The 27,979-nt window shown below is 45.0% G+C and overlaps 7 protein-coding genes across 7 annotated transcripts, besides 3 other annotated features; 4 read left to right on the top strand and 3 right to left on the bottom strand.

Annotated features, from left to right (window-relative positions):
- Positions 1-10: 10 nt before the first annotated feature.
- UA08_06142 (hypothetical protein) lies at positions 11-1,734 on the bottom strand (the record flags this gene model as incomplete). Its single annotated transcript, XM_020268432.1, has 4 exons — positions 11-756; positions 828-887; positions 924-1,081; positions 1,184-1,734. 4 exons carry the CDS (start codon positions 1,732-1,734, stop codon positions 11-13), a joined length of 1,515 nt encoding a protein of 504 aa, XP_020118769.1.
- Positions 1,735-2,518: 784 nt separating this feature from the next.
- On the bottom strand, positions 2,519-4,372 carry UA08_06141 (hypothetical protein; the record flags this gene model as incomplete). Its single annotated transcript, XM_020268431.1, has 3 exons — positions 2,519-2,801; positions 2,878-3,124; positions 3,379-4,372. 3 exons carry the CDS (start codon positions 4,370-4,372, stop codon positions 2,519-2,521), a joined length of 1,524 nt encoding a protein of 507 aa, XP_020118768.1.
- A 1,000-nt stretch (positions 4,373-5,372) lies between these two features.
- Positions 5,373-6,276, top strand: UA08_06140 (hypothetical protein; the record flags this gene model as incomplete). The annotated part of the gene is made up of 4 exons (XM_020268430.1): positions 5,373-5,442; positions 5,528-5,641; positions 5,720-6,055; positions 6,134-6,276. 4 exons carry the CDS (start codon positions 5,373-5,375, stop codon positions 6,274-6,276), a joined length of 663 nt encoding a protein of 220 aa, XP_020118764.1.
- Positions 6,277-7,540: 1,264 nt separating this feature from the next.
- On the top strand, positions 7,541-8,400 carry UA08_06139 (hypothetical protein; the record flags this gene model as incomplete). The annotated part of the gene is made up of 3 exons (XM_020268429.1): positions 7,541-7,546; positions 7,667-8,319; positions 8,355-8,400. 3 exons carry the CDS (start codon positions 7,541-7,543, stop codon positions 8,398-8,400), a joined length of 705 nt encoding a protein of 234 aa, XP_020118763.1.
- A 360-nt stretch (positions 8,401-8,760) lies between these two features.
- Positions 8,761-14,156, top strand: UA08_06138 (hypothetical protein; the record flags this gene model as incomplete). The annotated part of the gene is made up of 19 exons (XM_020268428.1): positions 8,761-8,892; positions 8,942-9,174; positions 9,292-9,470; positions 9,529-9,752; positions 9,899-10,082; positions 10,115-10,144; positions 10,284-10,367; positions 10,419-11,107; positions 11,180-11,342; positions 11,396-11,638; positions 11,703-11,901; positions 11,953-12,024; positions 12,185-12,249; positions 12,683-12,845; positions 12,950-13,075; positions 13,132-13,212; positions 13,277-13,457; positions 13,536-14,013; positions 14,092-14,156. 19 exons carry the CDS (start codon positions 8,761-8,763, stop codon positions 14,154-14,156), a joined length of 3,591 nt encoding a protein of 1,196 aa, XP_020118766.1.
- Positions 14,157-22,917: 8,761 nt separating this feature from the next.
- UA08_06137 (hypothetical protein) lies at positions 22,918-24,777 on the top strand (the record flags this gene model as incomplete). The annotated part of the gene is made up of 2 exons (XM_020268427.1): positions 22,918-23,423; positions 23,499-24,777. 2 exons carry the CDS (start codon positions 22,918-22,920, stop codon positions 24,775-24,777), a joined length of 1,785 nt encoding a protein of 594 aa, XP_020118765.1.
- A 202-nt stretch (positions 24,778-24,979) lies between these two features.
- UA08_06136 (hypothetical protein) lies at positions 24,980-26,233 on the bottom strand (the record flags this gene model as incomplete). The annotated part of the gene is made up of 1 exon (XM_020268426.1): positions 24,980-26,233. One exon carries the CDS (start codon positions 26,231-26,233, stop codon positions 24,980-24,982), a length of 1,254 nt encoding a protein of 417 aa, XP_020118554.1.
- A 521-nt stretch (positions 26,234-26,754) lies between these two features.
- Positions 26,755-26,852: a repeat region (Identified by RepeatMasker using a combination of RepBase library and repeat library created with RepeatScout).
- Positions 26,825-27,114: a repeat region (Identified by RepeatMasker using a combination of RepBase library and repeat library created with RepeatScout).
- Positions 27,109-27,267: a repeat region (Identified by RepeatMasker using a combination of RepBase library and repeat library created with RepeatScout).
- Positions 27,268-27,979: the final 712 nt, after the last annotated feature.

The raw sequence follows: 27,979 nt of genomic DNA, 5'->3' as shown, positions 1-27,979 counted from the left end.
TACTCGATCGTCATGCCCCTCTTCTAAACGGATGTGCTTCTGTATTTAAGACGTACTCGTCTAAACTGACCAGATCAGGCTCACTGAACAGTAGGTAGAAATACTTCAGCGTTTCCGCTAGCCAAAAGCTCTCCATTGAATCTGTCTTGCCTGGAGTCGGATCCATCACATCGTCTAGTCTTGCGTGTGCAATGTCCGTTCTTGAGTGTTTCTCTATAGCCTCAAACATCCTCCACCCTTTCTCCTGCCATGACGGATCACCCGTGCGACGGTACATCACAAATACAGATTCAATCGCTTCCGGACGGAGTTGATAAGATCGATCATCGACACGCGTAAATCCGTCGCCTTGACCCTTCCATGTGCAAGAACTAAGGTCCGCGCATTGCTCGACGTGGAAGATTTCCGGCATGATTCCTGACGGTGTATTCTCATAGGCCCAGACACAGCCATTTGTCAGATTTATGGCGGTTTCTAGTTCTGTTGGAGAGTTGCTGATCTTCGCTCCCAATCCTACCATCCCGCCAACGAAGCAGCTAAGATGTTGGATTTGGGTATCGAGGCGTGCAGAGCCGGAATTTGCATTGGCATTGCCAGAGTACAGAATATCTGGTTCTCCGGGAAGGGAAGGACGGAAGAAAAGATGTTTGCTGAAGGAGGGGAGAGCGATGCGGTACATTTCGAGGTACTGCTGCGCGGCAGAAGAGAATGAAGGTAGAATAAGATGTGTCTTGGGCAGGTACTCGTAAAGAGAGTCTGTGGAGAATTAATACATTGCGAAGAAGAAGAAGAAGACAAAAAGAAAAAAAAAAGAGAGAGAGACTTACCAGCAAAAGCACCGAGTGTAAAATCACGACTCGAGAAGGACAATCTCTCACCCTTACAATCTGCATACGATGGCTAGATACCGGGCAAGGCATTACTATTCTGCGTTTGCGCTAATTGGTCTGTGATCTTCTGGATCGCATCAGCGTACTTCGCGTCTCCAGTAACCTGGCTAAGCCGGATGAACTCCAGGCTCAAACTTCCAATCTGGGCGAGCACCACCCCATTTTCGCTTGCTATTTTCCCCGTCTCGACCCTCTCCCACCAATATTAGGGAGTGGGAATCCCATTTTCGGTGTTAAACGCCCCGTAAAGAAAGTCGCCCAACTGCTTCGCTTTCCGGAGGAGTATTGGGTACCTGTGCCCGCTGATATCCCATGCGCCAAGTAGTCCACCCAAGTATCGGATGGTGACTTCAAAGGCAGGCACCCGCTCTGCATTCGGCTTTGAGAAATTGATCTGCTCTATCGCTTCAAGTGCACCGTCAAACTCATCCTTGAATCCCATTATCCATAATGTGTCCAAACTATCCACCAATGTTGCGGCCCATCCAACAAAGGGGTCTTTGTACCCGCCAGAGACCGGCAAGAGTTCATCGTGTAGCCATGCCTTCTGTTTGTACCCTGTCCAAGCATGCTGAAAAGCGCTCTTTACTGCAGTACGTCGTTGTAATCGCACAGACTCTGCGGTTTGGGACTCGGGCCGGAAGGGGGCTTGTATTCGGTATCGACCGACACTGCTCTCGCTTCTGTGGCTATGGAAACTAAAGAGAATGAAGGATAAGACGACAGCCGCAATGACGATAAATCGCATGCGTTTCTGGCCCAAAGAAGAAGATGAGAATGATGGGTGGTTGAGGGCTGCTCTCAGTCGTCCTCGAGCGCGCTGTAACACTTCGACATGCGGCATTGTAAAAGAAAGAAGTATGATATGTTCGGTCATGAAGGTGATTTGAAGGATGCCATCGATATCTTATTTCGCGCTGATTGAGGCGAGTTTCATTCGACTTTCCTGTTTAGGCAAGTCTAAGACGAAACGAAGACATGATCAATTTGACCAATAGGAACGCATCGTGGCCCGGACGACTAGGGCCTTATATAGCTACAGCCTACATGCGTGGAATGGTGGGGTGAAAGTATCTCTAAATAGTACTAACTACTAATTAAAGTAACATCCCACTGCACGCTAAAATTCACAGGCCCAAAATATCAATACAGTTATCCCCCACCGCTCTGCGGCTCCCCCCAGCGGGCCCAGCCGAGATACTTTCGGGGAGCCGCAGAGCGGTGGGGCAAGTATTATTATGCTACGAGAGAGATTTACCCAACCCACGCTCAACTTGAGTACGTAGTTTAATAGCGTACTTTTGATGAGTAAAAATCACCCATGTCGTTCCTCTTTCAAACATACGTGGGATGCCAATTACCTCCGTGCTCTACTGAAGTTTCACGTCGTACCTCAACATACTATCCTGTCAGATGCCTATCACACAAACACGGGTCTATCGCACTGGCAACCAGTGAAGCAAAATCTATAGGTAAAATGCCAAATACTAAGCCTGATGCCCGCAAAACTCCCCGAGATATCATACAGTTCAACCGGAATTCGGCGTTGAATGACCTTGTTATTGTGCATGGAGTGTTGCCACCTCGTCACCCTATTGAATGCAACTCACGAACGTCTTCTACACATTTCAAGACTTGTTCAGAAAACTAACCAGCATCGACTCGACCTTGACAGTTAACAATCGAAATCTATCAATGATATGACCAAACCGTTCGTAGCTTTCCATCGCTCCGCGCACGAATTTGCCATACATTTCTTCGCGAGACTCGTTACTGTGCCATGATATAACAGCTGTGAATCGCATCACCTTCGTCCCATTGTCGTCGAGTACACTGGACTCGTCATCCCAACCGCCTCCGCAGGCGTGGCCGGCACGAGGTATCCCGCCGAGCATGGGTGGGAACATGGCTCTATATGTATGTACGACATTTGATCAATATGCCCTACTGTCATAGCGCTGGGAGGGGAGATAATAGTGTAACGTACGTTGAAAAGTCCCGGTAAAGCAGCTTGAACAACTCCCTGTCGAAGAGTTCTTGAGGAACGTAGAAAGAGATTATCTCTACTGGTCCTATGTATGGGCAACGGCCGTGAAAGGCCTGTTGGGATGAGTATGTGATAGCGTAGTAAAACGTATCTGCGAAGGTTTGAATGGTCTCTCGTAGATACTGGAGCCCTTGACTTCGAGATTTTTTGGTTCGGGGTTGATTGTGGTGAGGAGGGAATTGCCAAACTTTTTTATAGTCAGTATACCTTAGAAGGACAGGGTGAGGATAGATTTGTATCTCACAAAAAACAAATGCAATATGATCAGGCCGCTCGTCATCGTAAAACTTGTAAAGACTTCCCTCTAGATATTCTTCGATATCTTGTTTGATTTTTCGCCTCCCCGGTCGTGAGCGGTATCGTTGATGGTTGATTTCAGCCATAACAGATCGAAGGATATGAGTTCATCTTCGATTTGAGTTGAAGGTATTGAATACTGACTGATTGTGCCCATCTTTGATGGATTGGCCCTGAGGGGAGGAAAGGAGTATGTACCGCCGCTTGCTGTCCGTGCGTTGTGGTGGTTTTCGACTGTGGTCCAAGATAAATTTCTATATGTTCGAGGGATAGGGGTTGATATACTGGTTTCCATCGTCAGACGGCCAGACAGTTTTGGCACAATGTTACTGGCGTCGTCATGGGTTGTCGATATGTCTTCTCTTCTCAGGGTCAGGGTTAACTCGGAGTTTACTCCAGTAGTAACGGATGAAAGGGTTGCCACCCTGTTTCTCAAAGTCTCCGACACCCTCGAGGCTACTGGTTCCCTCCAAAACAGCAGTCCTAGGAAGAAGAAAGGCTGAGATTCGACGAGCGCTTGTCCAGCCGCTGTCGTTCCATATTCGCTGTCACGCTGCACCCAGCCACCGCAGACCATCAAATTATCATCATTGCTATCCCTTTTAACTTCGCCACAAAAGTCATCCCAGGCCTTTGAAAACTGCTCCCTTGCCTCAACTGAGCCATTTGCCGCAAACTGAAACGAGACCAGCTCGCACGTATACTCCGTAGTCGATGATGATAAGGACGGCAAACTAAGCGAAATACACCGATTGAAGCAATTTAGCCTCAGCAATCCAATCATCAATCCGAAGCCGAAAGATTGTTGAAACGTCTTTAATGCCAGCGCGGACTTCCATTGAAGCAGAACGATTATCCTTTCTGGCCGGTCGTGCAACGGCGCCCAATAGATAGCCTTACAGTCCGGGATAGAACGCACATATTCCAAAGAAGCAGCCCAAAGAGAAGAAGCGAGGCTGTGCTGGAGGATGTTTAAGCCAGGACGTAAGCTCAGCTGGATGACGCTGACCATAGGCCCCGGAGAGAAATCATGGTTGCATGCGGTCCTGCCCCAGGGTATTCCGTCGATATAGGGTACTAGTCTAGGTTCTGGAGGTTCAGGTACTGCAGAATCCAGTCTTATCTCATTTCTCTGCATGTCATGGATTATTTGTGGTGGTTTGATGCTTGCTATTACTCGGACTCGCAACGGTGTGACGCTATAGACATAACTGAAGAATGACTAGGCTGTAAATTAATCGTTCACGTTATTCCATTCGTTGAGGCTGCAGGAATAGCTTGCTCCAGTGTTGTCTTAAAGCTTTGTCGAGACTGTCGAGATTTGCCTGAACGTATGGAAATACGATGAACTAAACAAAGCGATCCCTACTAGCTAGTCTACTACTGTACTAGTTTATCCTAGTTAACTAGTGCCAATTAGTCTTGTCTACAGTGTGCAACCTCAACGCTCACAGGAACCAACAATACCAGGTATTCAGTACTTGGTATTTACCCTGGTTTACACTGGATTAATACGCTAATGCAGGCTGAAAGTCGAAAATGTGTGGATACAACTAGCTCAAGATTCTCTCTTTTTACGACGTATACTACGTACTTATTGGATTGTTTTTTTTAGCTTACTGTAGAGAGAGAGTAGAGCATTGTATTGGTCATAGTAGACATATGCCTACTTTCAAATCGCCCCCATATTACAGGCTTATTTCCGTTCTTCTTCTCCTTCTTCTAGTATACTTCAAGCCACAAAATATCGTCAGGTCCAGGCATACGTACGAACCAAGATGAAATTCCCATCGAACCTCTCCAGAGGGTTCATTGTTTTATGTTGTTTAGATGTGGGTTTAGCAGCTCCGTGGCGAGCAATTGGGAACAATACTCTTGATGATGGCCTCCAAAAGCGAGATTCCTCATCCTTCTGTTCTGGGGCAGAAGAAAGTGTACTGCAAGGTGCATTAGGAGAGGTTAGGGACATGGTAACTTCCTTTTTTTCTCTTATACGCTGTACAATTTGGCTAAAAAAAGACCTCCATCGTGAAAAGGTAGCAGCAACTTTTTCAAGAACATCAGATCTAAAGACATTTCTCAGCAATGCACAGTCCCAGCATAACCCTCAAATAAACTCTGATACGCTGCGGTCAACAATGAGAACTTTCGAATCGATTTTCGGACAGGTCTATTATGGCTTCAGCAACCTCGCAGCCAACGAAGCAGGTTTGCAGAGAGTACAGCAAATATATAGTATGGCTGAATCTATACTATTCTTCTTTCGAGTGGCATCTAAGCTGACTGCAACCAGCACAAACATGGGCTCTATTACAAGCGCTCACTAATCTCAACAACGTGAATATCCAATTCTTCTGTGACGATCCTTGGCTAAAGGACACTGATCCCGACGGCGACGTTTTGACATGTATATTCTTTCCTCTTCTTATTTCCTCTTTCTTCCCTTGAAGACAAAGCTACGACTAGGGCTAATGGATGAGAACAGCGTCGGGACATTGGTATTGGGATGGACGACCTGTCGGCTCAACTGATGGCTGGGTTGATCTGTCCACCACTAATGCTTGCCGCAACAACGCGAATCTGGCTGGCTTTACTTACCCGAATTTGAACGGATATGATGTTGTAACGATGTGTCAGCGGAGGATGTCCGGATGGGTAGACTCCTGGAATTCGGGCATCACGCTTACGAGTTTGAGGCTCCAGGGTGCTCAGCCGACAAGTTTCTACTCGCTGGACGACTACCGGCCATTGATTTCCGTCACATTGTTGCATGAGTTGACACATTGTGCAGGTATATTCACATCGTCCTACGGGTTTTTCAGTAAGTAAACATTGCCAGGAAAAAAAAAAAAAAAAGACAAGTACCAAATACATGCTGATATGCCTTTCCTTTCCATAGAGGACTCGCAGTGTGACATGGGAGGCACTTCGTTAACAGCGTATGGTTGGAACTGTATTTCAAAGATGGGGCAAGATTCATCCTCTGAAGCGGCACTGAACAATGCTGGTAGGCTCTATTACCTCTCTCCTGCATCTGCGTGAACATACTAACTGCTTTCTTTACCTATCACCTCTAGATTCATATGCCTATTATGCTGTTGGTTAGTGGATCCTCAACGACCAATACATGTTGTGATTATTTTTTCTTTTTGAATGGAGCTAATGTCCGTATCGATAGCCATGTACCTTTTCAAAAACGATTGGCATACAGGACTTGCTCAGCCATTGAGCTAAGGATGCAAGGTGAGATGACTGGAATAAGTTGTAATCTTCCTTGGGAACAAGAAACAAGTTAGCTACTATACTGGCAATATAGCAAGACCATCTGTTGCCACTCGTGTACTCGTAGCTATCACCCTAGCTTCCGCATGCACATACTCAGAAGTTATCTAGCACTCCTTTTTTTTCCCCTAGGTTTCTTAGTATATTCGTCAGTACAAGTAAGTAAATAATCAATTCCGGGAGACAGATGTATGGGCTCTACTTGGTAAACAGGACCCTCATGAAAAGCTGGGTCGGTTTTGTTAACTAGAGCCCGCAAGTTATGATTACTTTTTCCAGTGCTGATCATGTAGTGACTCGCCCCATTAGTACGAGCTTGGTTACATTTGCACCATATAGTCTGTGGTGCTCTGCATATGCTTCTTTGGCCAATCCCAAAATTCCGCTGGATGTTTGTATAGCCTCGAGCTGAAATTTTCTTTCCTAACGCTTCCCCCCTCCGCCGTCATGCATATGTTATCACCGCTACCATTGCTTAGTTTCGCTAGTCTTGGTTGTGCGCACCCTATGAAGTAGTGTACTACTAATCTATTCAGGATGATCCCTCAATATTGCGATTCAAAGTCGTTTTTGGAGTTTCTTTTGCTGCCTTTGCTTCTCGATTGGACTTGGAGAGAGGATGCGGAGTTCATTCGGTTAATCTTCAATGCTACATCATGCTCCTGTCGCGCGATGGCATTGGATGGGTTCACTTGATCGTCCTGTAATAGACTAGTTCTATCACTGTCTTGTATTGAATCTTTCAGGCCTCTTACCTGACCGGAAAGATCGGGAGAGAATGTTGACCGAGAAATGGCTTCAATACGAGGGACGACGAGGCTGTTCCCCTCTTTGTTGCAGTACCTAGGTACTAGTGGGCTTATCAAGAAGCAGGAAGAGGGCGGTCGTCTTATTTGCACTATGCTGGAAGACAAATAACTACGTAGTTGCTGGGAAATATATGTGACCAAGTACGTCCATACATTCTCCTCCATATTTCCAAGAGCTCTACTCACTTTTCTATATCAAGGAGAATTGCTACAAAATGCATGTAAGCTCCAATGCTATGCTAGTGGTTATATACCTTGCTCTTGTGGGAATCGGGGCTGCATTCGATATATCGGCTCTTCCTTTAGATCTCCAAGAATATTTGGCTATACATCCCATACAGATTTCGCAAATAGCCTCCTCGAACTCTGCTACTGAACTATTCAGCAACACAACTTTCGGAAACTCCCAATCGAGTTTTGCGAAATATGATTCTATTCGGAATATATGCCCACAGAACTGTGACGAGACGGGCAGTGAGCCTGTTTCCTGGACAGCCTACCACAAGGGAGCAAACATTTTATCCAAATGCAATGAGACCATGCTACTAGACTTTGTCCTCTATACGCCCCTCGACGACCCAAGCAAACAAACCAGTATCCGCTCTTGTGCAGCAAACTTTGATGGCTCTAATAAGAGGTTAAACTATTCCTGCCCCTCTTCTTCTTACTCCTCGAGTCATACATCGTCAATATATGATGGTTCGATGCAACTTGCTTGGACAGGACCGAATAACTCCACTTTCTCTCCAAATGCTGTGGCTGCAGTCCAACAGATTGAACGGTATCTATCCCAACCATCTGCTTCATGTGGCGAGGAGGCTATTAGCTTCGCAGTGTCCGGAAATGTTGTTATCGGGCTATATGCAGGTTCTGGAATCCGCTCACAGAATCTTGTGACTCCGATTTTGGAGCAGTTAATCCAAAGAATCGAGACCAATGGCCTACCCGAAACCCTTGTGGCGCAGTTATGCGCTACGAAGGGCCAGAGCTCTAGGTATGCTATTGGCATTGTTGCTAATGCAAATGCAGACCTTGCAACGGCACAGGCGAGTGTGCAGGCATGGAGAAACGGTAGCTGCATTGCTGGGCAAGATGAAGAGATGGCGTGGCAGAGGATCCAATATTCAGCGCCAACAAATACGCTGTTATACAGCCTAATTAATACTATAGTTGGGTATAATGGTGGATTGACATATGATTGTCTCACTGCCCTGGAAGTAATCACGCATTAGCGTTATCCACCACACAATCCCTGCATCACGCCTTCTCATCCATGCTCACTAAAGAAGCACCACGAAATGTGCCTTGTCTGTCGGTTCTCTCTATTGCACAGTCATCTCAATTTTACACATAAATTAAGGAAATCTCTTCAAATTAATAAACTGTCTATCCAAATCTCACCAGAACATCAGCGTGACAGAAATTGGATTTCATCATGTACCTCCTACTGCAGCTCGTTTCCACGATAGGCTCTGGTCTGTTTCTACTGTTACTCCCTTTTCGTCTATCAAAGTTATACACAGAGACAGTCAAGGTCATTCCAGATTATCGTCGCTATGTGAAAATAGTATGTGATGTATGATGTTATCGAACGACTTGGCTGATCATAGACATAGGCAATCGCTTTGGCACTGTTGATGATACAATCGTGGATGCTGGCTACCGCGCCATTACCCACCTATGGAGTCGACATTAGATTTCTGTCCATAATCACATCCTTCATCTCATACCTATTTTTATGTCCATTGCTGTTCCTGGAGCACACCCGGTCTGTCAAGCCATCAGATCTCGCGGTCGTCTACCTGATCGCGTCCCTGGCGTGTGACGCTGCTCAGTTGGGAAAAACCAAGTATGAAGATGCTAGCTCGCAAACGGTTTTTGTCGTGATGGCCAAAATTTGTATTGAATGTACTATACTGATTGTGGAAAGCCGAGCGAAAAATAACATACTAAAACTTCAATATAGCAAACTGCCCCCGGAGCAGTTGGCTGGAGTTTTGAGCCGAGCGTTCTTCTGGTGGATCAACTCAATTCTAGCCAAAGGGAGCCACGAAATCCTCACTGCGGACAGCCTTCCGCCGATTGACCGCAAGCTTTCTTCAGAGCTACTACGGCGCCGGGCCCTGAGAGCTTGGGATCGGAGACGTAAGTCTAATTCGCTGGGTGAGGCTAACATGTCATCACTAACACCTTCTTCATTAAGACAAGCCAGAGAAGAAGATGACATTGCCAAAGGTCTTGGCCAGAGGCCTACTCTCTCCTTTTCTTGCACCAATCTTGCCGCGGCTCTCTTTAATCGTTTTTCGCTATGCTCAACCGGTACTTATTAGTATCACCATTCGGCATATGAGCACGTCGTCAGATGGAGATTTTTATTCAGCCTATGCGATAATCTTAATGTCTCTCGCCGTTTATGTCGGTTTGACGGTAAGTGACCTAGGTATTTGTGCGTGTTCGAGGACTAAGCAGCATAGCAGATCTCCAAAGCAAAGTATCAACACCGTTTGAACCGACTCAAAGTAATGATCAGGGGCGCTGTTGTCGGTCTAATCAATGCTAAGACTTTGGACCAGAAATCTGACGTCTATGATGATGGACGAGCCGTGACTCTGATTGGCACTGATGCAGAGAGCGTGGGAGATAGTGCAGAGATGTTCCACGAAACATGGGCACAGGCTGTCGAAGTCGTTCTGGGCATACTGATGTTGGCGTGGGAGGTTGGTTGGGTGTCTCCAGTACCGCTTGTGATCATTTTCTGTAAGTTGTCAGTGGCCACTCATTCAACCAAGTTACTGATAACCGTTGGAGTATGCTCACAAGTGAGTAAATATCTGGCGAAGAACCTACAGAAAAAGCAAAGAAACTGGAATATGGCCACGCAAAAACGCCTTGCCATGGTCACCTCAATGCTTACCTCGATGAAAAGTTTGAAAATGTTAGGGCTGACGACATATACAGAGCCTCTAATCCACTCTTTGCGCTCTCAGGAGCTATCTAGGTCCAAGGAGGTACGGTGGATGGCGGTCGCTCATAATGCAAGTGGTATGTCAGCTGTAGAATTACTTCTCGTAACGTGTTGGCTAACTGCTGTAGCAAATGCTCTTGGTATCTTTTCTCCTATTGTTACATTTGTGCTCTTCGTCGTTCTGGCACATTGGCGCGGGATCGAGCTCGATACCGAGACTGCATTCACCACTACCGCCCTGCTTGGACTGGTGACGCACCCCGCAAATATGATAATGACAATCATTCCGCAAGCAGTAGGCTCACTAGCGGCTTTTGACAGAATTGAGCAGTATCTTCTTCAGCCGGCTAGATGTGATCAGCGATCACTGTTGAAGAACGACGAAAACCATCCCAACAAGACCTCACCTGCAGTTTGCATCACAGGAGTTACCATCCATAAGAATGACTCGTCTACATTCCCGATTCTTAGAGATATCAACCTCAGTATTCCCAAAGGATCAATTGTTGTCTGCTCCGGACCCGTTGGAAGCGGTAAAACGACCCTTGCTAAAGCCATCATAGGCGAAGTCACTACAACGGCTGGAACAATATCCGTGTCTTCGAAGCGTATAGCCTACTGCGAACAGGTACCTTGGTTGCCAAGTGGAACCCTTAAACAGGCTATATGTGGCTTCTCGCCTAAAGATCAACATTGGTATGAAGAAGTCGTGCGGGTGTGCTGCTTAGAGGATGACCTTGGTATGCTGCCTCATGGGGATCACACTATAATTGGAAGTCGCGGTTTAAACCTTTCTGGTGGACAAAGACAGCGCGTAGTACGTCTAGGAAACCCCTCCTCGTTCGTGCACAGCTGGTATTTATGGTTTGGTCAACTGACAAACCCACAGGCTCTCGCCCGTGCCGTATATGCCCGTTACGAGATCGTTCTTTTGGATGATAGCCTGAGCGCTCTCGACAGCCAAACAGAAAGTCGCATCGTAGACAACCTTCTAGGCCCAAAGGGTCTGTTCAGAAAGATGGGAACAACGGTCTTTCTCATCAGCAACTCTGGTATGTTCAGGACGTGATAACACCAAGGGATTAAAATTGCTCATGTTTCACAGCTACATACGTTTCTTTGGCAGATTGGACCGTCATCCTCGGAGATGCTTCTATTGAATACCAGGGAACATGGGCTGAATTGACAGGAAAGCCTGAGGACATCATAAAATGGCATGTTGCTGAGACTCATAGAAATATTGCTGAGGAGAATCGTTCCGTGAATTGGGATACACCGAATCAGAGGCTGACGATGGATGAGGCAATCTCCGACCTTAGCCGGGCAACAGGAGATATCTCACTTTACGGTAAAACACTTAAACTGACATAACACCTTGTGAATTGTTTTTTACTAATCTTAGTAACGGACAGGATATTATCTTCAGGCAGTGGGCTGGCGCAACCTTTGTATCCTTCTCGTTTGCACATCGTCATACTCATTTTTCTCAACATTTCCCCAGTACTGGCTACAAAAATGGACCGAGGCGCCAGCTTCCCAGACAATGTTTTATGTCGGAGGCTATCTCATCTTATCTCTTATGGCGTGGACTTTCACAAATGGTTCGATGTGGTTAGTCTTGCACGAATTCTTTAGTAATCATGGCTACTAAAATTGAGAAAGGTCAACGTACATCTTGATTGCACCCAATTCAGGGGCTGAATTGCACCGGCGCCTTTTGTTAACTATCATGAAGTAAGTATAAATATCTTTATCCATCGATGAAATGATTCTAACTCAAGAAAAGTGCCTCGTTGTCTTATTTCTCGGGTACCGACGTGGGAGTGATACTAAATCGGTTAGTATGTCCACTTATGATGATTTCGAGTGATATGCACCGACTGGTTTTTTACAGATTTAGTCAAGATATGCAATTGATCGACAGACGATTGCCACCGGCCCTATTGTCTATGTCTAATCGTAAGTTCTGCCAAGACTTGCTTGGTAAGGTAGTTTAGCTCATGAAAACAGAGGTTTGTAAGCTGCTTGTGCAAGCTGGCATACTACTCAGTGCCCAGAAATACCTATCGTTGACCTTCCCACTTTGCATAATGGCGGTGTACTTTGTACAAAGGATATACCTGCGAACATCGCGGCAGTTGCGGTTGCTTGATCTCGAATCTCAATCGGGAGTGTACTCGAGCTTTCTAGAATCAGTACCAGATTTCCACATTCATATGAACGTGTCATTTTCTGACCACAGCATAGGTTGAAGGTATCACGACGATCCGGGCTTTTGGATGGGTGAGATCAATCGAAAAAGCAAATATCAAGTCATTGGACATATCACAGCAGCCTTCATATATTTTGTTTTGCCTCCAGCAATGGCTGAATATTGCTCTTGATTTAGTAGTCGCAGTTATAGCGACATGTTTGATTACTCTTGCTGTTTTGCAAAGGGGTGGGACTACGGCGGCACAGATTGGAATGGCGTTGAACATTGTTCTAGTTACAAATGGTACCCTCATTAACCTGGTGAGATCATGGACAAGCCTGGAAATATCTCTAGGTGCCATGTATGTTTTTCTTTCTCTCCATTTGATCCGATTCTCTACTACTTCCCCTTTGTCGATTTACTGCAAATTTCATTTTGTGAAACTAGCTGCTAATTATCCTCCAGATCCCGTTTGAAGAATCTAGAAGCCGATACACCCACAGAAGAATTACCTTCGGAAAGCTATATACCCGTCAACACTTGGCCATCATCAGGAGTCCTTGAGGTTGAAAATATTACCGTGGAGTATAAGTAAGGCCACATGTATCACTGTGGGAATCGCTGTGACGACTAACTTCTCTATTCAGTTCGGGTGCAATAGCTCTACAGGATGTCAACATGACAATATCCGCTGGCCAACAAGTCATTGTTTGTGGTCGCACAGGCAGGTGTGTGGTTTTCTATACTTTCTATTTCCTCATTAACTTCCGCAATACCCTAACCAGTTTAAAGCGGAAAAAGCACTCTGTTTCTCGCCTTTTTACGCCTATTAAACCTCAATTCTGGCGTCATCAAAATCGATGGGATTGATATAAGTACTCTCCCGCAGTCATTAATAAGACAAAGATGCTTCATCACAGTTCCCCAAGATCCTTTTCTGTTGCCTCAAGCCAGTCTGCGCTTTAATCTCGATGTAAGAAAGCCTTCCATCTTTGTCACTTTATACATGGGTCATTGAGTGTTCAAGAACTGACAATTCTTTCATGACCAGCCAGCTGGTTTTCTCTCCGATGATAATATTGTTGCAGCTCTTGAAAAAACCCGCCTATGGTCACATTTTAATTTGAGCGATTCCACAACCAGCAGTTCAACTCCCCAAGCATGCGAGATCCTAGATAGCCCAGTTATCTCCTTGCCACAGATGTCTACAGGTCAGGCGCAAATGTTTGCACTGGCTCAAGCCATTCTCAAACGCCAGGGCTTGAATGGACTCTCGACTACAGAGAATGCACAATTTGGACATCCGAATTTGATGCCGATTATACTTCTTGACGAGGCTACTTCTTCGCTTGACCCGGAAACAGAAGCTGTTATGTATCGCATCATACACGAAGAGTTTACGGAGAAAGGGCACACGATTATCGCCATTACACATCGACTAGGAGGCGTGATTGAAGGCCTGCGGGTGGGGCGGGATATGATTGTCTCGTTGGCCAAGGGAAGGGTCGAAAGAATTACCGGAGTAGAGGGTACGTGTGACGGTTAGGGCTCCACGATGTCGAGACCATCTCCCGTGTTTTGTCATTCTGCTATTTGCAAGATTATAGTAGAGTTGTTTGCACATCAAGAACAGCCGAGCAGCGGGTCTTACTTCAAGGCCGGAATCTTATAACTAATACATCCAAATAGGTAAAATATAAATCGACATACTATCCATTTGAACATGTTGCCCGCCTCAGTCAGAGAAACGAGTTGCCAAAGATAACCTATAGAAGCAAGAACATGTGTAGTACCGAGTACATCAAGAGCGAGACCGCATTTATCAACCAATACAAGAACTTGAAATTTTAAAGCCCAGTTCAATGCAAATCTGACTCAGCTCCCTCCGACGACGAGAACGACGCAGACTGTTTTTGCGTTTGCTTTGCAATTTCGCCCATACATAAAGTAGATTTCCCACAAACCCAAAGCTATAGGTGCATAATAGTCAAGAATCGTGAGCGTATCAGTGTTCGAAAGTAAAGTGCAAAAGGGCTTAATCTAGTTGTATTTCAGTTGTTTGAGTTGTTTTATGATAGGAAACAGAGCTTTTGCTAGACCATATATACCTAGCACTGCTTCTATCATATGTTCCTTCTAATTGACTGATATTATGTCCTGAAGTATATTATAGTTCATATTATGCTTCTCTGCATATTTATAAAGTTTTCTCTGTGAGTTGACTTCTTAATTATCCTGTATGTATTATAAGTTGTCTTTTAAGAAGTCTGCATTTGGGTACTCTTTATAATATTTATTACTTTTCTACTATGATTCTAGTATAAAAACAAACAGATCCATGGCGTCCGCGTCTTGGTCTGGCTATGATACTTAGTTGAATGAAGCTATAGTCATTTCAGCAATCAAATACGAATAATCGCGATTAAGAAATTTTAATAGGGATACCTGGTCCTTTACCAATCTTAGAAACTAGTGGACATCTTTGTTGTCTGTTGATGGCTGTATCTTGAGACTGGCGAGGTTATGTTATGAAGGCTTTGTCCCGTCTCTGAGACTAGTAGATTCTATATAGTATGGAGGTCTCTTGATTGTATTCATTATAGAATATATTTTAATGGCAGTGCCATCTTAATATTGATTACCTGGTAAACCTCTCTGGATAAAAGGTAGGAGTGGATTGAAGTGGGGCTCTGCGATTCTAACTAATTATATTGTCCACCTTTTGCCGGAAGTACACTGCTGAGTTTATTCTGCTGGTTATATTGAGATTAAAGCGTTATAATTGGTTAATGAACTAGATTAGAAAGGCGGTGTGAAATTTTTTGATTAGTAATTATTGAGGGTTTGATTCTTTTGGGGGGAGAACAATTGCGAGGAGTATCTATTAATGATAGTGAGAGTATATGTTGGAGTTGAAAGTACGTGGTAGATATGCTCAATTCATTTTTTTATTTTGCTCTTACTTTTTTTTGATTTTGAAGAGGTCGATGTAGTTCTGAAAATTGCGTGCGCACATCTGACCCCATAGTCCCTGTGTAGTGCTTGCTCCTCCTGTCCAAAGCCCTGGGCTCCTGGCTGTGAAGGTTCTCTGCAAAGAATTCTCGTTCAAAATTCCACTGCATACTACTTCTAATGATTGTGAGAAGTCTTTTGATGAAATGTGCCAACATATTTGTTGGCACGGACGATATTTTATAATTTATTTCTTGCGGTGCGTTGATTCGGTACTGTGCTAGAGCATAACTGTCTTTGATGGAACTAGGCCGTGCCTATTAATTCCTCAATGCCGGCTGCCTATCTGCCCTCCCTGCGATGAGTAATTCTATCTCAATCTGATGATTTACCCTACTGTGTACTGTATGTAGTCCTATGCGTGTAGAATCAGGCTCTCATTAGAATGATGTCATTAAAAGCTGGTCTGGCACAGTACATGCATAGAAAACCATCATATGGCTGGGTGTTGGTGGACTAGATGCTACAAGTCAGCGATGTTGAAAAGCTGTTAGATGAAACATTGAACAACTTGAACTGAGTAATTTATTACAATTAAGTATTACAAGAATATTACTAAACAAGATTATTACAGCCTGCAATGATAAAAAGTGGTTGGATAGATGAAGCTTAGCTAGAGAATGAGACTATGAGTAAGAGATATTAAGTATAGATTATTCTAGGACGCCGAGCGCGACGTGGGAATATTTATTAAAGGTATTGCGCGCGTATAATGGTGAAAATTACTGACAAATAGACTGGTGAAATAAATGGCGGAAAGAGTAGTGAATAGACTGATGAAGATTTTGGTAAGAACACTGGTGAAATATATGGGAAAGAGTGATGAAAAGAGTGGTGATTTGAGTGGTGGCAAGATGTAAGAATCATTGCAGAACTTAATGCAGATAAGAGAAAAACAGGAATTGGGGAGAAGATTGTTGTTGGAAGTTCTAATCTTGTGCTAATCATAAGAGGTGAAATTTTCTTGTTTTGATGAGATATCTGTTCGATTAGGAGAATGTGAGATGGTGAACTTGGCGGATCATGGTAGCTAGTAGCAGAGCGAAATTTACTAATAAGATGTGCTTACAGCTTTGCTGAAAATGGCAAACTAATCTGTTAATTACAATTAATTGACATTATTAATTCTGTGAATTACCTTTTTCTTTCTAGAAATAGATAATCACATAATGATTGTGACTTATAAATTAAGGATCTCTACAAAAGAGAGCTGATATCTCTTTAGCGAGCTGTGACTTTTTAGATAGTCTTATAATGAATTCTAAATTGAATTTTCTAATGAAATAAACCTTTAAAGATGCCGCTAATAGCTATTTTGAGATTTGTGTAGACTACTTGATGACGGAAATATTGTGTGCAAGGAGCGATAGCGGTATTGTTAATGATTTGGTTGACGAATTATTGTGGCAATTGGATCTTAATTATGAGCATTTGTCATCTATGTCTTTATTTATCTATACTCTGTCGATAATTCTCCCGCATCAACCCTCGCTTCTTTAATCATTCTATCTTATTCTGTCTGGTCTATTTTACCTTGTATGATAATCCTGTATTATAGTGTGGCAGGTCCTCTTCAATTTTATTGAGTGGGAGACAGAAGCCGGTTGTTGTGCTATAGCTTTTATTATACTCCCAACTGACTTAAGCGTCTGCTACTGGCTGGGGGTGGTCTATCATGGGTTTCTGGCCTTGCTTTGTCACGAAATGGTATTATGGTGCTGTGAGAATGGGTTATTGGTCACAATGAATATAGATTATTAGGGGAGTGTTGCTACTGGAGAGACTGTTATCTTTATTGTATGGATGGTCCGCATGAATACACACAAATAATGCTTGTTCTATCAGATTGGAAGTTCCGCCGACACCTTTGTGTTGGGTGAAGCGATATTTTTAATATTGTTGGAGCAGGGTGGATTGTGAATAGTTGAATGATAATAGGAAAGACTAGAAAAAGGAAGGGATCTTACTCTACAGTACTAGGGGTCTTTTATATGATTTGTATCTGCTTGATATGGAATATATGAAATATGCTTGATAAATTTAGAGGTTGCAATAAGACAAGGATAATAACAAATTTTTCTTTTTATTTTGTAAGTTGTTGGGTGCTAGGGGTTGTTGGTTCCAACTTTTATACTGTATGCGTATGGCTTTAGCCCTGGTATTAGAAGTGCCTCTGTTGATGAAATGGCTCTTGCTCATATTAAGTTTTTTAAGTGTGCCACTAACATTCCAGTACCCTCCACTTAGGTAGATCTAATCTATGTGTTCTTCTGGGATGCGTGCAATGGCTTTTACACTCAGTTGATTGATGTGGATAGGAAGTAGGAATAATGATTGTTAGTTAGATAACTTCAGTACGATTTCTGCTTTAAAAAAGGAGTGAAATCTTAAGAAATTATCTAGAACTCTGCTGAAAATCTGGAAATATATTAGCTAAAGATATTGGAAGATAAAATTATTTAATAGTAGTATTTACTTTATTAATCTACTAATAGCTACCTTCTTTTTGGAAAATTCGAAATCTAGTGAAGAGCCAGAAATGTAAAGTGAAATTGAAAGAACGCAATTACTAAAGATATAGGTATGCGCTGATGTTGGAATACGTTATATTGATTTAGCCCCACACCAGCAAGTTTGCTGGCTACCTCTTAAAACTGGGAAGCGCGGGATTTCTGTTTCTTGATTTCCTATACATAGTCGTACTGAGAAGATTTATACATAGTAATTAGACTTGTTGTTAAATTGGAGGATACAAGTGTAGTTTAAGTAAATGGCGAATTTCTTGGGAAATTCAAGGTAATGGATCTTAATATGGGTAGTCATCTTCTTCTCTATGATATAATTATATTCTGGACGACTTTAGATCATATGTTGAGCTTGAGAGCATAGACTGTATCTCTTTATCTAATGATCTCAGAATAATAATTTATAGTGAAAGGTTAGATATAAATGGCCCGCATCCAGGCCCTTTTCTATATCTCATTAGACTAAAACACTTGGTAGCGTGATATAGCAGATTCTTTGAGACCTATGCTCCAATATATACTAAGGATGATAGCATGAATTGGTTAGGACTCAACAAAACTCTTAGTGATGGGGTGGGTAAAGCACAGTGAGATTAAGATCTCTCATTCTAATTGTTGCTGGCTTCCCTAGCTGTGTCTAGTGTTATCTTTGGCATTGCTTTAGTGGCTTTTGTGCTTCTTAAGAATTAGTATCTAAGAATTTAGTGAGTTGTTGGTCTTCCCTGGCAGTGCCTTTATATAAATAAGTGTTTATGACTGTTCTTAGCTAACCTTCCTGGTTGTTTTATTCCCCGGTTCTGTTGCTCCCACCCGGCCGCTTAGAGTGGCTGCTTTCTGTTTTTAAAGTGGCTGATGAGACTATCATCTGTATATGGGGATTAGATGTGTTCCTTTTGCTTTGTTTACTTCGTATGGTGGTTGTGATCTTTGCCCTGTTAGTGGGTGTGCTCAGTCCTATCCTTGTCTCGCTCGATGCCACTGCTACCAGTGATCCCATTAGCAGCGCGACGGGGCTGGATCGACTGGGTTAGTCTAACATTCAACTCAATTAATAGGCGCAATATTGGGGGTATTTTGGCGCATGTATATGCGTGGTGGGTTATTTGGGTTTTATTATTAGATGAGAGTACTAGCTGCTTGCTTGGCTCTGTTAGGCGCAGCTGTTGCGTCCTTTCAATCGTCTATTAGCGGTATGGGTCCTGGTTATGCAGATTCCGAAGGACTGGCTCTCTGAAGACTGTCTGGAAGGCCACTTGCATCAATACTATGCGCGATTATGGTATAAGGGCATGATTGTGTATCTCGTCTGTGACTATTAGCCTGTGGTTAGCTAGATAATGTATTGAAATTGACTAATTGATGCTTTGGAAGCGGTAGTAGTGAGCTGGAAAATAGATATACTTAGAGCTTCTAAATAAGATGTCTTTATATGCTGTCTCTGCCCATGGAAGCTAGAATGGATTATACTTTATTGATCCAAGGTGACCGACTTACTCTCTAAGACTTAGGAAATCCAGCAAATGAACGCAGAAATTAACAATGCGCTGAGAAATCTATCATATCATCCCTTGCTATCATGTGCTTTCCTGCGGTTTTGCGATCTAGTCTCTGCACACATTATGTGCCAAGTCATCTATAATAATGTACTATCTGGTCCTGTTGCGTACCGTATCAATGTGGCAGAGAATGACTAAGTTCTGTGGTCAAACCTAGGTTGCTAGTGGCGTTAACAGTTCTGGTCCTGAGGTACGGCTATAATCTTAAAAGTTCTACTAGTGATCTCTTGGGTGGTATCTATTTCCTTGACTGGTCTCCTGTTATAATTATTCTATCTGGCGAGCTGGCATCGCATGGCTGAACAAATCATGATGCTGCCATTTGAGCTTTGAACGGTCTTGCAAGGCGTCCTTCTACAGCTGGCTCTGGCATTACTTATGTAGGTCTTTCCGTATTTTTTTACTTGTTTGGTTGAATAGTAAGCCTACCTGATTTGTTCTGCTGCTGAGCTCTTGCTGTAATCCTACTACTTTATCTTTCTGTATCTATAGGTTTTCCTGGTCGTCTTGGTGTTGTCTGTTATCATGGTGGTTATTTTAGTGATACTTAATAATCCGAAATCTGTCGCCATGATCTTAGTGAAAAATCTATCTAGAGTAAGTAACTACTTTTTCTCTTATTTCCTGCTATTTGCATTTAGCTAGAGTGTGATGCAATTGAGCCGTATGCCTGATTGGATGGGTGGTGTTCCGTGGCTTTGGCTTAACTATTTGCCCCGAGCTTGTTGGATATGGATGTCTCTGTTGTTTTCTATCTAGCTTGGCCTCCTGTTGCTGATTCTTACTAATCTGATGTGTATTGGTAAGTGCAGGATCCCCCATAACTCTTTTGAATACTGACTTGGGGAGGTATTACATTTTCGGTTATGGCCCCATTAATCCTTGTGTGTGTGACCCTCATATTTTTTCTCTTGTGGGGCATCTATCGGTACCTTGTTATCTATGTGGTAACGGTTCTGGTTGACTTCTGTGGTATGCTTTATAAGCGAGCCCTGTAGTAGTTATGGGTGGGGGTGTATACTTTGGTAATCTGCTAGGTTGGCTTATTTGCTTTAGCAGGTGCACGTGGTCTGTTGATTGGTATGATTGTGGTCCTCGGTGGAACTGCGGTTCTGTATTATTGAATGGAATCTGGTATGTGCCCGGCGGTTGAATATCTCTTGGCTAGCATTGATGTTTTCCTGCTTGATGGGATAGAACGCACAGACAATACCTGCCTGGGAGATCCGTCTTTGTCCGCGCCTTATCCTGTTGTTTGGATTCTTAGAAGCAATCTCGCGGATCTTATTGAGTGATATATGCCAGTCTTTACTGCTGGGTTAGTGCAGAAGTCTGGTGGGGGAATTATGTATTAGCATGGGTCACCCAATATAAGGTGACTGGTATAGTTGCATAGTGGGAAACAAGACAGCAATATGAGCTAGCGGAACTTAGCAATATTGCTGAGCAATTATCTTCAGACGCGAATAAATATTCTATGTATAGCATGTTCTATATCTCCATGCTGATATTCTGGTAGTGTAAACTGCTATTAATAGGAAATAAGGATAGTGATGGCATTACTAATTGAATCCTGGAGCCATACATATGCCAGCTAATATATTGGGATGCATGCTTGTTAGGTCTATGCCTGATAATTGTAAAAAGATGCTACTGTGGCGGGTTGGCTGGCTGTAATCACTGTACTAATGAACTAATTGTCACGAAGTAATGTATGAGATGTATGATTGATTGTAGTTTTGCATGAGTGAAATAAAAAACTAGCTGATATATATAAATTGTTATAGAAATAGCTATTCTATATAGGCACCCAAGTCATGGATCTTTTTTATTTATCTGAATTAAGGACTGTTCAAGCTCCAAATATAACGAGTGGTGTGTGTGGTATTATAAATAGAACTGTGGTATAGTAAATCAACTATGTGTTTTGGAGCTTATGAAATCGCAGTGTTTTAGAGCATGATGGTATGTATGGTTGGGACTTAGCATATACTGGAATGTGGCATCGGCCGGCCATTGCTAATCTAAGTTCTTATGGAGGAGGTCTGGCATGACACTGTCTGTCTCAGATACCATCTAGACTTTGTTTGTAGAAAATTGTCCTAGGACAGCTCTTTTGAGCTCAATATCGACGACTAAAGTTATATTGTTCTTAATCCTAAATCAGATCTAGAATGGTTCAGTCTATTCGCATATAGCGGATTTTAGGCTTTATAGCGGCAAGATAGTAACCATAGTACACATTAGCCACTAGACACTTGACCCGTTTGAAAATTCTCATCTGATTCCAAGCTTGAATGAGAGCTTCTCAAAGGTTACTATTGGGAGTATTCATGGGCCACCGAGCCCGCTTCTGAGTTGAGCTCTATTGCAAGTGAAATCGACAGCCTGCAAAGCCAATGGGATGCTACCCGATGGTCTGCTGTCACTGCCACATCGATGATTACGTTGCCTCCTACAACGGTTACGGTCACTCCCAGTGAGACGCCTACAGGCGACATTTGCGTATCAGCTGGCGCATGCACTTCGAGTGGAGTGGCTCCCCTGTGCACCTCTGCTGCAGCAGCACTACAACCGAGCCAAGTATACAGGTGAGATGGCCTTTATTCTATATGTAGTATTCAGTCTAACGCAAGAGCAATAGTACCTCGGATGATGGTGCGTGTATTTCATCGGGTGACATCTCCTGCTCGATCTATGTCAGTGGTGACGACGGTTGCTACTTTCTAGGGTCAACGATGCAAGCGTGAGTTTTTTGTGCTTCTTTCTTCGTCATTTGTCATTTGTTTTATTTTTCGAATTTACTCCTGTGGAAGGAAAAAGCGCCACTAATCCGATTCTACAGGGCCTGGAAGGATCTAGATAGCGACTGTACATGTGGAACGCTTTTCTTCCCAAACTCCTGCCAGATACAGATAGATGCCGACCAGGCAGCGTGCAAGCAGGACGGACCTGCAGATATTGTTGGGAATAGCTCGGTGGTAGTCGTGACAGCCAGTGGAGGGTTTTAGAGTGATCTGGGAGTTGCTCATACTGAGTATACTGGCAAGTACGGAGATGGAGAATGTCGGATAGGTGTATCTCCTGGAGCTTATCCATTCTCTACTTGGGTACTTGGTAACTGTCAAATTGAACAGTGAACAAGTAGTTAGTTAGTAGCACGTCTAGTTATATACTACGTATATGCAGCCAATCAGCGCAAGCGCGACACAGGGCAGTTAGCGCGGGCGCCAAGCATCACGTTTTCCGTCTTTGTCAGCGTCGAAGACGACTCCATTCATCCTTGGGATATAATTTGGAAACATGTACATATATATATATCTTGGAAATACATACATCCATGGCCACCACTCCTGACAGCCCTTCTCTCCAGCAATTCCTCTCTCCCCTCACAGCCCCCCTCTCAGAGCCCTCCCTCTACCGCCTCTCATACCACTTCTCCCAGACCTACAAACATCTCGCTGCCTGCTCCACAGAGTACTTTTTCCCCACGCCCATCACGCATCTGCCCACTGGCCGAGAGCAAGGCCGGTATCTAGCCGTGTACGTGGGCCTGTACTACTTGCATGTGGGCTTTATCGAGCTGCTAGGCTGTGACCAAGGACTTGGACTTGGCCAGGAATATGCCGCCAGAAGAAAGAAGAAAATCCCCGTCCGCCGAACGCTGGAAAAGGCGTGGCCAATTGAAGCGCGGCTGAAATGGGAGCACCCTGTCGAGTTCTTTGCGTGGATAGGCACTTGTATTGCCGAGGTTGTGGGCGATAGTATGCGCAATGAGAATGAGCAGATTGACGATGACGCGAGAGAGGAGTTGGTTGCTGGGATTTCGTTTTGCTTTCCTATTGTGTGAGTTTTTTTTTTTTTTTTTTTTTTTTTTCCCATTTCCATCTACTTATTGGCGTCGAGCTAATGGTAATGCAGTCAGAAATCCCTCGATGAAGCCGTGCTTTTACCAACCAGTAAAGGGTTCGCGCTCGCATCAGATCTGAATCTGCAGCAGGCGTTATTGGATGGCTACGAATGGCACACTCGACCGCACTCCACTGGCTCATCAGAAGAGGAAGAAGAAGAAGAAGAAAAAAAAGCGCGAACATCAAAACGCCGCAAAAAGCACATTTCCCTGCCAAAACTGAAAATAGCAGCAATGACCAACGACACTGTAGCCACCTTTGCCTCACTGGCATATAGCATCAAATCACTGCATGCGGTGCCCAACAACAGCCGCGTCGTCATGGGCCTGATGGTAGGCGCAGGCTGTAATGCGACTGTGCCCATGAAAGTGTCGAGCCTGCATCCGTCCAAGACGGAGTTTATCACTGCTGATAGCGATAGCAATAGCAATACGGAAAAAGAAACACTGGTCAGCACAGAATGGACTCTGCTCCGCTCCAGCCAGCCCCTCCTCGACATGCACCTGCTGACGCGCTGGGACAAACATATCTCAGCCCAGTCTCAACCCCCCGGCTTCCAGCCCATGGAATACATGGTTGGCGGCCGATACATGGGCGAATTGGTGCGCCTCATAGTGCTGGAATATTTCACGATCATCCTCAAAATCCCGCGCGACATTTTGCCGTGGCGCCTGCTCGAGAGCGGCGGGTTGACCACCGAGTTTTTGTCGTTGAATGTTGCTTCCTCTTTCTCATCACCAGCACTACATAATGATGATCATCTCGACCACACCGAGGAAGCAAAAGAGGGAAAAGAAGAAAAAGAAGACGCCGCCCTCGCCTCCACCCTCAACACCCACCTCCCCTCCGCCAAGGGCTGGACCTGGAACGCCGACAAAGCCCGCATTCTGCGCACAGTCGCATACGCCGTGCAATCGCGCTCTACGGCGATTATTGCCGCTGCCACCGTGGGCCTGTTGGCTTGTATTGGCGAAATCCACCTTGAGCCTGCCCCTGCCCCTACTCCAGCGCCTACTGACAAGGGGGATGGAATTGGAACATGGAACCACGGCCCCGAAGAACTCGTCGTTGCTTTCAGTGGCGGGCTAATCCAGAACTACCCACGCTACAAGGAGAATGTGCAGCGGCACATTGACCGGTTGCTGGTGCACGGGGGTCCGCAGCAGGGCGGGAAGAGTATATTGTTGCGCGAGGTGAGTGATGGAGGCATTATTGGGGTTGGTGTTTTGGCGGGGTGTTCGGTGAGGCGCGGGATTGAGGGGATTGTTGGGTCGAGGTTGGATGTTTGATTTTCTACACCTGAGGGATGGAATAATGTATATAGATGAGATTAAATTAACTTATGATGGAGATGCTAGCTTCCAAGAACATGTGTGCATGCCAGCATGCATGCATGAATGACTGAGTAGACACCCCAAGAAAGAAACATTGCATATAGTGCGGTGCAAAATTAGTTTGAAAAGAAGCGGAACAAAAAAAAAAAGGACAGAATTACTGGATTTGCTTCCATCTTGTATCCGGCAACGACACCTTCCACGATGGACAAGTGAAGCGAATAAAGCTCAGTTTTGCGCAATACCTGCCCTCCTTGCCACGACATTTGTGGCACCGATCATGTATAGAATCCACCTTGAGCACATTGGCCAGATTTGTCTTGTTCAGCCAGGCCTGTAGCACATCCGGATTGCCGCGCCCTACCTTGCACTCGCCCAAGGCCGAGTAGTCGCCAATGAACCGCTGAGCGATAAACTCATGCATCTGCTTTTGTGAGATGGAGTGGGTAAAAGTCTGAAACTTGAAGTACAGCGTGTCGCAGCCCATGCACATGGCTTTGCTGGTGTCCTTGCTATCGCCATCCACCATAGTTGAATCCCAGGGGCCCTCGCACGTCATGTCCAAACAGTGTGTGAGAATGCCTCGATGCGGGCAGGGAAGGAAAATACCGTTGCCAAACTTCTGCAGGCATTCCTTGAGCTTCCCGGACTGGAAACCCTTGACGTTGTAGGTATTGTGTAGCATGAGCTGTCTGAATCGAGGGGACAAGAACGGCTGCACAGAAAACGTCAACTTCACCCCGTCTGTCACCAAATGGCACTCATGGCGCAGAGCCTCGTTCATGGCAACGTCACCAACAGCCTTCGTATTGCTTTCGGCCGGCGCGTCAGCCAGTGCTTTTTGCAGGCTCGCGCATTTCTTGTATGTCAGGTAGATGTGAGCACACAACTGAATCAAGCCCGGCGTCTTGCAGAACCGATCTTTGGGCGGACGATAGAGCTCGCTGTAGAAATAGTCACGCCTGGGATGGAGACGCACACAGCCCGCGCAACACTTCCAATGGTTGTCTTCGAGTCTTTCGAGGAGCTTCCAGCGCAGAGACGTGAAAACGGGCCAGTTCTGTATGACGCCTCGCTGTACGGTCACTCGCGGTGGGAGAACGGCGGGGAGGCTGAACTGCTCGAGACGCAGTTTTGCGCGCATCAGCGGCCACAGTGACTTGGTCATGAGAGCGAAGCATACCCGGTCGATGGGATCCCTCAGTTCGTCAAGGATGCACAGGGCAATATCGTGCGGTAGCTGTGCGAATCCTCGGTTGGCGTTTCGTCGAGGGGGGAAGTTGCAGGAGGATTCCTGGATCATGTCCAGCAATGGGATTGACGATGATGCTTCTGTCGGCTTCGACATGGTGTCTGGGTTTTGTGCACGAGCGTGCGTGTGTTTGCGTGGGTTACTGCGACGACGAGGCATGGTGAGAGAAGCAGGATTTCTTGATGGCGTGCGAAGAGTGTGACAGAATGCGTTGGGAGTCTTTTGCCAGTGAGGTCCAGAAGAATGACGAGGAAGGAGGCAGCGGTGGAAGACTCAGGCAACAATCAAGCACCTGCCATCCGCCGCTCGTCTGCAACATCAGACAGAATAGAATGATTTCAGCCGTTCCTCAGGCAGGCGAATTCCTCGCATATTGTCGCCCGTCCATTTACACGGGAATTGCCTGGTTTTTTGATATTGCGGCGCCCCCCCCCTCCGAGGCCACTGGCTGGACAACCCTGGCAGATTCCGCAGCGGCTCTTCCATGGAGCTAGCGATTCTTGAGATTCACGGAGGAGTTAATTGCAGACAATTGATTCTCCCAGCTTGTTTCATGGCATTTACCTCGGTCCTGCCGATACAGACAGAGCATCCGGCATGGGCTACCGTGGAAGTGAGGTGAATGAGGATGACTAATCTGCCTAGGTAGGTAACGGTATTTCCCACCCGGCGTTATGGAACATCTGTAATTCTCATACAACATGCCATTTTTGCCCCTGTAATGTCAACAATTTATATATAAAGTAAGCCTAAAAAAGAAATATAATCAATAATATATCGGTAGAAGCTGTAAGGCGGAATCCTGGATGGAGTTGGGAATAGCTTCAAAAGTACAGCGGGCACGTGACCTCGCCCGGCTTCCCGCCGCTAATTGGACTAGCGGCTTGGCACACACCGCCTTATAACCGCGGGTGGCCTCAGGCCTTCGTGAAGCAGCGATTAGCTGCTGAGCATACGTGTATATACGTTATATATTCGAATCTATTCCTAGGCCGAAGCCGAATCCCAGCTACGTTCTTGCAACCCCCGTCACAAATACAAAAGGGTTCTTCTATTATGTAAAATCCATAAAGCTATAACCTATATACATACTACGATATAGATAATAATTAATATATTTACTAATTAGGCCTAGTATATATATATCAATCTGTTGAGATTACAGGGTGTAAAAATAGCTGTTTTGCATGGGACTATCGATGTTCCATAACGCTGGGTGTTTCATAGACCCGGGAAATACGGTAACTAACTAGTTATTGCCTAGTTAGGCAAGACTTCTTTTTAGCAGATTCTATGCTATACCATGCTGCTAGGCTTGTATATGAGATCGGACAGCATGAAACATCGTTTCGGCATCCCGCGAGGCGCATATTCTCGGGCATCCAAGCCGGCGAAACTGCAGCAAAAAGCATTTCTGCCCCTTTATCCTTCTATACCTGATGCCAGATGGAGGCCCAAAGCGCGACGATAAAAGGCAACCAACCATGGGCCGGCCCACCGCAGAGATTTGCCACCGCCAGCCCGGTCGAGACCGTTTGGCGTTCCATGCTATACTAATATTATGATGATAGCATGCGGTACAAAGCACGCTATAATAGTGTCATGAAATAATCATAGGATGAGTACTGTATCGGCAGCACCGGCTACGGTCCGGATGGCTGTTTTCAGTAAACCGTCGGTGTCGCTTATGTCAACCCGCGCGAGAATCAAACTTGGCGCTGACGTGGATTGGGCCATCAGTGGACTGACTTGCACTCAATTGACAGATCGATCGTGGCGAAAGAGCGCCTGAGTGGTTCTAGCGCAGTGGGAGAGCCCGGCTCCACCAGCGGTTGCGCCCATATAATAGTCCTAGTACACCTTCCGCGCCGTCCCCGCTGCTCGCTCCCTCGCTCCCTCTCTTCG

Source organism: Talaromyces atroroseus (assembly GCF_001907595.1).
Source record: "Talaromyces atroroseus strain IBT 11181 chromosome Unknown scaffold_8, whole genome shotgun sequence".
NCBI lineage: Eukaryota > Fungi > Ascomycota > Eurotiomycetes > Eurotiales > Trichocomaceae > Talaromyces > Talaromyces atroroseus.
This window is presented reverse-complemented; position numbering and strand designations above follow the sequence as displayed.